We start from the raw sequence: 8,969 nt of genomic DNA, 5'->3' as shown, positions 1-8,969 counted from the left end.
TGGGAGATCCCAAGGTTTTCTAATTTTTACAAGTTTTTTGGGAATTTTTCAAGGGCCACAGAGTGGAGTTGACTGCTATGGGTGGAATGGACATAGCAAAGGTATTTACAAGGTGAGGGAGGGGTACAAGAGTCCAAATTAATCTTAGCCATGGATCATTACATGACCATGGAAGCACATTTGAAAAGTTAAAAGTGCATTTAAAGTGACCTGTTTCACTTGGCCTTTAGCTAATGAGGCTGGTTAGCATGCAAATCTCAATCAAAGATGGGAATATCACTATACTCAAGATGCTATTAGTGTGATAGAGGCTGAGACAATTAGTCATCATTTCCTGTACTACATAGTCATTGACCAGCCGTGGAAGATTTTTATCAATCTCAAAAGCATCTCATGGACAATCCCTAATAGATTTTTAGCTAGGAGGAAGCTGGAATTAGTGCAAGAAATAGAGTAAGATGGAGGACCATCCCAGCATATATTTGGTGGATTATCTGGAAAAGAGATAAATACCAGATGTTTTAAAGATAGGAGCAGCAATGTGCAGAAGATCAAGCTTAACTGAATGTTGTTATTCTGCTTTTGGTGTACAAAGGCTAATTCAGAAGACACTCAAACAATGCTAGATGTTTTAGAGTGTGTTTAGGATAACATCTCAAATTTGTATTTGGTGCTTCTTTCTTATTTGTTATTACTTTACTTTCTTTTCTTTTGTGAGTTATTGTGATATCTATTTTATTATTACTCTATTTTACTATTACTTTCATTTAATTCTTTATATTTTTTCAATTCATTATGCTTATAAAAAATGTTTACTTTTTATATAACAAATTATCATGAATTAATTATTTTCATATTTATTTTGGTTCTAATTAATATTGTTGGGAAGTAGGAGAACAAATAAAGTAGTTTTGATGATTGATAAAGTGATGGAATGGTGTCGTATGTGTACAATTATGAAAGATTGCGGCAAAGAAGAAAAAGTATTGAGGCAAAGAAGAAAAAAGTTTAGAATTATAAAGAAGGAAAAGAAGGAAACAAATATGGAAATAAATAAAGAAGGAAAGAAATGAAAAAGTAGCAATTCAAGTCAAAGAAAGAAAGAAATAAAGAAATTACAATTCAAGTCAAATAAGGAAAGAAGTAAATATAGACAAGTTCAAGAAGGAAAAGGATCTGTAATTCCTTTCCTTGTAGAAGTTGAAGGCAAGTCAAATCTATAAAAGGATCAAGAAGTTGAAAGAAAAAAGTATCTTTGCATAAACAAAAATCGAGAGAATTTATCAGCAAAGTCAGAACAATTGCCATTGCATATTCATGAAATATATCATCTTGAGAGCAGTATTTTCTGGAGAAAAAAAGCAGGCCTTCGTCACAGAAACGCAAGGACCAGGTTCACCTTCATCACAACAAAATAAGGATCAGGTTCACGAAACTTGTTCTACTCAGAACTATTGGATATTGAAGTTTTATCAATTAAAGTCTAGGGTTATTAGTCTTTGTTGATTTATTCTAGGTTTATTATTGAGTTGTAATATTCCTAGATTTGTAACAAGAAGTGAGTTTGACTTCTTGGGAGTTGAGTCTTGAGAGAATTGTAACAAGAAGTGGCTTTGACTTCTTGGGAGTTGAGTCTTGAGAGAATTGTAAACAAGAAGTAGGTTTGACTTCTTGGGTGGTTAGAGTTAAGAAGAGTTGAGAGCTTTTGTAAACAAGAAGAGAGTTTGACTTTTTGTTGAGTAGAGAGTTTTCGATTATAATTAATCAAAAAGGGTAGAAGTTTAGAGTTATATTCATTGATTAACTGAGTTGTAAATTTTGAATTAATATAAAACTTCGGTGTGGTTTTTCACGAAATATATCATCTTGAGAGCAGCATTCTAGAGAAAAAACGCAGGCCTTCGTCACAGAAACGCAAGGACCAGGTTCACCTTCATCACAGCAAAATAAGGACCAGGTTCACGAAACCTGTTCTATTCAGAACTATTGGATATTGAAGTTTTATCAATTAAAGTCTAGGGTTATTAGTCTTTATTGATTTGTTCTAGGTTTATTATTGAGTTGTAATAATTCCTAGATTTGTAACAAGAAGTGGGTTTGACTTCTTGGGAGTTGAGTCTTGAGAGAATTGTAACAAGAAGTGAGTTTGACTTCATAGGAGTTGAGTCTTGAGAGAATTGTAAACAAGAAGTTGGTTTGACTTCTTGGGTGGATAGAGTTAAGAAGAGTTGAGAGCTTTTGTAAACAGGAAGCGAGTTTGACTTCTTGTTGAGTGGAGAGTTTTCGATTATAATTAATCGAAAAGGGTAGAATTTTAGAGTTAGATTCATTGATTAACTGAGTTGTAAATCTTGAATTAATATAGAACTTCGGTGTGGTTTTTCCCTTCCTTGAGTTAGGAAGGTTTCCACGATAAATCATTATTTTATTGTGTTACGACAAAATAACAAGAATCTGGTTCTTGTTCTAGGGATAAGTTTTCTTCAAATATATTTAAAAATAAGTAAGTGTGATAAAATTAATAATATATTCTAGATTGAAATTAAAGAAAAAAATGTTAAAAAGTAACTTCACAAATAAAAATGAATAGGATGATATAGTTGTATTAAAGACGATCAAGAATAAAAATGTAATTTCATTCCAATAAAATCTATCAAGAATAAATAATTCTAGAAACATTTTTCTATACATAAAGTTAATGATGATCAAAGGTAAAAATGTAACTTCATCCAAATAAAAATCTACCAAGAATGATAACAAGAAAATTAAATTTTAGAAACGTCTTTAATTATTCTTATTAGTATTACCTCATTTTTGTTATTTCTCCATTTTTATAAGTTATTGTGATATCTATTTATTAAATAAAAGTAAATAAATTATGATTACGCTTAGATCTTATTAATTATATATCCAGTATAATATTAGGTAAAATCAATCAAAATTAAAACTAAAATTTATATGTATATTTAAGGTGTATTGAAATATTTTTTTATTTTGCGACCTTAAATATGCTATATAAAAAAAATTAAAATTCAGAAGTTATTTTCTTTTTTAAATAAAACTAAATAATAAGTTCATATCAATCGAAAAGGGGGAGAATATATGAAAAATGAAATATAATGATTTAAAAACTTTAATTCTTAATTTTAATTTCTAATTTGTTACATATTTGAAATTTACATAAAAAAGAAGCTTAAAAGCACAACATAACAATTTAAGATATTTTTAGAAAAACATAGTTAAAAAACATAATGAAATTTGGTCCCTTATTTTTATCGAAACAAAAATTGGTTGCATATATTATTTAAAAATAACATAAGAACTAAAAAATAGTATGAATCACAGTAAATGACAATTAAAAATATGTGAGAATATATAAGAAATTTCGTTGATTTTTCTAAAATTACTTGTATCACATAAAATGAAACAAATAGAGTAACATATATTATTCTATAATGAAATAAAAAGTATATATATTAACAATTAAAAATATTTTTTTAAAAAACACATATAAAAAATTTAGTTTGCTTTTTCAAATTTCATTTGTGTCATATAAATTGAAAGAAAAAAAACATACGTTGGGTCTGTGCTGGCGCAGGCACCTGATATCTAGTATGTATATACACATTAAACTTTATTATAGCTTTCTGATTTTGTTGTTTGCAGTTCAAAAGTCACTTAAAATAGCAAATACCAACGATGATACACTTCTAGTTGTTTTTCTAAAAATAAAAAAACACTAATAACCATCTAAAATTAGCATGAGTGAAACAAAAAATACTAGGTGATTTGACAAAGTTATCTTGTACTTGATATTGGTGGGAGGTGACAGATATCCAATTAAATTAAATGAGGTACGCCCAAACTGCATGGACGCCACAGTTATAAAAATAATAATAAAAGAAATGAATATATTTATCCATTCGACATTCATCTGGCATATATTAGTTGGTGACGAACATCACAAACTTGAGTTAACAAAGTTTTTCTAGCTGGTGATGCGCAAAGAACAGATCACATAAACAATACGCTGAAAGAAGCCCGGATTACTGTCGTTAGGATCATCAGCTGTCTCATGAAATATTAGATTCACTATACCGACCATATGATATCCATTTTGTGAACAAAGTAGGTCAATTAAAAGACGACAACATCATAAAACTCTTAGTCTTGTCCTTCCCCTTATTCTATTACCTTATATAGATAGGAGGGATCCGTAGGAATCATAAGAGACATGTAGGATATTATCTTGAAGATGCTTCTTTCTAGCGTAAGTATACATGTAATGTTGATATAATAAACAAGAAGTTAAGTTATGTAAACTTCAATAAGTAAAAATAAAATGAAAAGAAGTATTAAGGTAATGACACAATCACATTAATCAGATCATTATATTTAAGCTATCAATACAATTTAACACAATGAATAATAACCATCCAAACAAGGTGTTAGACTCCATATAGCAATAGCAGTATCACCAGTATTAGATCATCTAACAAAAATAATTCCTTAAATATCTGCCCTTGGGTGTGAAAATTTGAAGACGCTTTAACATTATTGATCGTTTGTCCACAACGATCAATTTGGTCTTCACAACGCGGCTTCCTTATGAAAAAAGAAGCACTTTTGAACTTGAATTAGTTGATCTTTCTATGATGATCCGAATTCTAAAAGCCATTTCTCATATCGTTGAATGTCCGTTGCAGAAACGGTGGGCTTTATTTTATCTAAAGCTTCCAGAAAGTCATCCATCGTAATCGAAATATTCAGAATTTCAGATTTGGATATGTTCTTAATTTCCTCTGTAGTTTTCCCTGATATCTTCAGTCTCATCCCATTAAAAGAAGCATCTCTGCAGACTTTTGTTAGATCGTCTCCACTGTAACCTTCTGTTCTTCGTGCCACTTGGTCAATATTCACCCCAGGAGCTAACTGCATTCAATTTTTAGAATTAAAAAAAAACTTTCATTTCAATATATGCGAAATAATGATAGCTTACCTTGATTGATTTCAAGTTTATCTTTATAAGCTCCTTACGACTCTTAAAATCAGGAAGTGGGATGTAAATCCTCTTTTTTAGCCGTCTCCTATAGTAGCACAATGAATCATCAATTAAACAAGATCAAGAGATGAAATGAGCACAAATGAAAGTAAAAAAACCGAATATTCACTACGAATTTATGTAGTAAAGCTAACCTTAGTGCCTCGTCAAGACTCTGGGGGAAATTTGTTGCTGCCAAAACTGTCACCATTTTATTAGAGTTGTTTAACCCATCGATCTGAACTATAAGTTCAGCCTTTACCCTTCGGGATGCTTCATGCTCTGTAGCAGACCTGAGAAACGGCTTCAAAGTATTATAAGTTTAACATAATAAATAATTTTTTATTCTCAAATTAATGTCAATATATCGTTGAGCGGATGCATAAATGATGCGAACGCAAGAGTTAAGAGAAGTAAAGAGGAGCATGACAATTTATTTAGATTTTTAAGGTTTACTTACCCTTTGGAGCTGCAAAGATAATCAATCTCGTCAATAAAAATTGTAGTTGGAGCATGAGTACGGGCAATCTCAAATAAGCACTGTGTCAATCGCTCACTCTCCCCATAGCAATCTCCACACAATGAACTACAAGAAATATTGAGAAATGTTGTCCCACACTCTGTAGCAACAACTTTGGCCAAGAGTGTTTTCCCTGTCCCCGAAGGACCAAATATAAGAACTCCTCTCTGAGGTCTCCGGATTCCCTGGAAATAATATTCAATATAAAAAGTTTCATGTTAAGTATCTACTACACGTTTGTTATTTCCGTGATCGAAAAATTTCTGAGATCATTCAGTTTCAACAAAAAAAACTACTTCACAACTTATTTTCATAATCATTTTAAAACACCAAAAAATGATGAAAAATAATTTCCTGAAATATCACTTCCGTCATACCAAACATGCACCCGCTCCTAATGTATTAGAATACTCTTATTCAGAATCAACAAATTATTGGTCGTACCTGGAAATACTCAGGCATCAACAATGGCAATACCATTACTTCCTGTAGAATCCTCTTTGCTTCACTTAGTCCGGCAATATCATCCCATTTAACTCCTGGATTTGTCTCCAATATTTCCTTTTCAAGCTTAGCAGCTAATTCAGGATGAGGTCCATCGTACAATACTGTTGACTCAATACATTCTTCAGCATTCTAATAGTTGTAGAGGAGGATGATAAGAATATTATAAAGAACATAAAGTCTTAGCTTAGTACAAATAAAGTAAAGGAGCTTTTGGGAAGTGTCGATACAATAACTGCTTTAAGAAAATTTCATCAATTTAACGTATAGTAACTTGATATTTTTGTGAGTAACAATCAAATACACTACCTTTATCTAAAATCTCATCTATATTCAATTTGGCATTGTACGAAAAACATTAAGATTATTTAATTGGATGTTAGGTACACATGAGTATGTATATTTTGAAGAATGACAAAGATTGCATCATGGAACAAGTTTAGCAGACGTCATCTCATGGCAACTCCCATTCGGGTTACTAGAGAGTAAAATGAGAACTAGATGAAGGTCTCTTTTCTAGGTCCACTAATAAGTCATCTGGCAAGAAACGGTGAAGCAAGGCAACTAAGGCTGCTGCTGATAAATGTTAGTACATTCAATGAAATTTGAATAATTTGGCATCATTCAAAAAGGGAACTTTTTCTGAAGCTAGAGTACTGTTGATTATGTTGAATAACGTAAAAGTTGCATATATATATTCAATTTAAACAATGAAACGGGAAAATGCTTTTGGAAATAAATCACTTAAAAGAAGGAATTAGAAATCAATAAAGTTTTGTATATAATTAAGGAAAATTACATGAAAAGCTTTATTTCGAAGCAAATCGCAAAGAGAGGTCCTAACGCAAGAAGAAATTCAAGTCGTAGAAGGATTCCTTAATTGACAAAGTTTTCTTAATTAAATTTAATGCAATCTGCTTTGTTATCTAATTAAGGACAAAATGTGTTAAAAGTTGTTTATTAAAGTCGAGAAGGAGAGAGTGCTACATAGACGAGGATTTCAATTAAATAAGGTTTCTTTGTGGTGACAGTGATAAAGGAACTATTCCTACTTGTTTAAAAAATAGCTTGAGGCGACATAGTTTAAGAAGAACAAACAAGAGGTTCCGGCGAAGGCAAGTTTGAGTTGAACTGGATTTCCACAAAAAAGAGGAGTCCTACATGAAGTAGGATTTCTAGTTGAAGTAGGTTTTGGATTCAAGTCCAAATCTATAAATAGGGTGATAGTTTCGCTTGAAGAAAAATTGTGCACTTACGTAGAGAGAAACTCAAAACACTATAAAGAGGTTTGAAAGAGTTTTGATATTAACTTGGGGAGTGATGCGAGTTATGTAAGAAGTTGTAAGATTGTACTCAAAAGTCTTGTTTAGAATCTGAGTTTTGTGAGTAGGAGTTGTTCAACAAGTTTTAGAACATGAAAAACAGTAGAAGATATAAAACGGGGGAAGGGGGGGTTGTGTCTTTGGGTAGCTAGAAATTAGAGTTTATTATTTCTTAGCTAGGAATTAGAGTTTATAATTCCTCAGGGAATTAGAGTTTATACCTTAGGTTACAGAGTTTTATAATCGTTGTATTGTTTGAAATTTATAAATAATACAAAGTGTTGTTCAGATTGAATATCCTTAAGTTTCAAACAAACACGTTGTCTGTACGTGTGCCTTTGAGGAAATTAGGAGGGTAGAATTCCAATATTGGAGTATGGCAAAATACACAGTGATTTGAGTCTAGATGATGGCATAAATATCAATAGTTTTAAAGGCTATTTAAGATTGGAATTTGGTGAAATCATTTGTGATTTGAGTTTAGATGATGGCCTATAAAGAAACATTGCTAAATGTTCTCAAAGAGTGTTAAAGGTAGATGAAGTATTTGTATCTCTTGTAGTGTCGTGGTTCCGTAACTACTCACCTGCACATTTGAGCTGATCCCTCCTTCCTACAGAATTTTTATAAAACAAATAAAGTTTATATTATAAAACGTTCTCAAAAACAAGATATTTGTATCAATTATTGCGGTTTGTTTCTATAGTTATTTACCATCCTAGCACTGTAAATGTTGTCGACGAGGTTGTTGTTTGACACGATAGAATTCTGTGAGTAATTAGTTGCTGCTAGACTTGAAACTTGTTGTATTAGTATTTGTTGTACTTGGTATGGTTGAAGCATACGTTGTTGTTGTTGCTCTTGTTGTACTTGAAGTCCTACAACTGCGCATCCTTGTAATGATGCCACCTGCAAAATTATGCAAGGTAAGTTCTCATATAATAAGTCTTTTTGATTTTAGAGTCATATTTTGTAATTTTCTATTGTGGTTGAGGAATTAATGCAAGAGTAGTTCAACTCTACAGATAACTTATATTTATAATTTGATAGATTAATTACATGCTCCAATAGGTTAGAACATAGTAAGGGGTATTTGGCAGGATATATTAGAGAAAATGATACATATATTAGCTGTGTTATTATATAGTTCTTTGATTAATAGGATTTTCAGCTAACTATGGTATCATCAATACAAGCATTATTGATCCTCAAGATACCAAAATGTAGATAAGAAATGATTCAGGCATTACCGATTACATTATCACTAATAAACTCTATTTCGTCTATTCTCATTGATGCTACAAATTAACAACCCCTCATATTTTACAAATATTATACCATTCACCATCAAATAACTAAGAAAAAACCATTTTTTTTCAACAACAAACAATTAAGTCGATCAGAATGTATAAAGTACGACACATTAAGAAAATTTGAGTAGTCTCATAAAACCTTTGTTGAGCCTCAAATCCAAATTAAAACCAATTGAGATATATTGCTTTACAAATCCAAGGATCTAATTAACATGACTTTGGATGAATTAGTAGCAAATGTCAAAATTTATGAGATAAATGTTGACAAA

The 8,969-nt window shown here is 31.1% G+C and overlaps 1 protein-coding gene across 1 annotated transcript; it reads right to left on the bottom strand.

Annotated features, from left to right (window-relative positions):
- Positions 1 to 4,650: 4,650 nt before the first annotated feature.
- Positions 4,651 to 8,634, bottom strand: LOC101258123 (katanin p60 ATPase-containing subunit A1-like). Its single transcript, XM_069291564.1, has 8 exons — positions 8,605 to 8,634; positions 8,102 to 8,296; positions 7,974 to 8,000; positions 6,006 to 6,197; positions 5,502 to 5,746; positions 5,197 to 5,334; positions 5,000 to 5,087; positions 4,651 to 4,932 (listed from the first exon to the last, which is right to left on the bottom strand). The coding sequence occupies exons 1-8, from the start codon at positions 8,632 to 8,634 to the stop codon at positions 4,651 to 4,653; spliced, it is 1,197 nt and encodes a 398-aa protein (XP_069147665.1).
- Positions 8,635 to 8,969: the final 335 nt, after the last annotated feature.

The sequence above is a fragment of the Solanum lycopersicum genome, chromosome 11, assembly GCF_036512215.1.
Source record: "Solanum lycopersicum chromosome 11, SLM_r2.1".
Taxonomy (NCBI): Eukaryota; Viridiplantae; Streptophyta; class Magnoliopsida; order Solanales; family Solanaceae; genus Solanum; species Solanum lycopersicum.
This window is presented reverse-complemented; position numbering and strand designations above follow the sequence as displayed.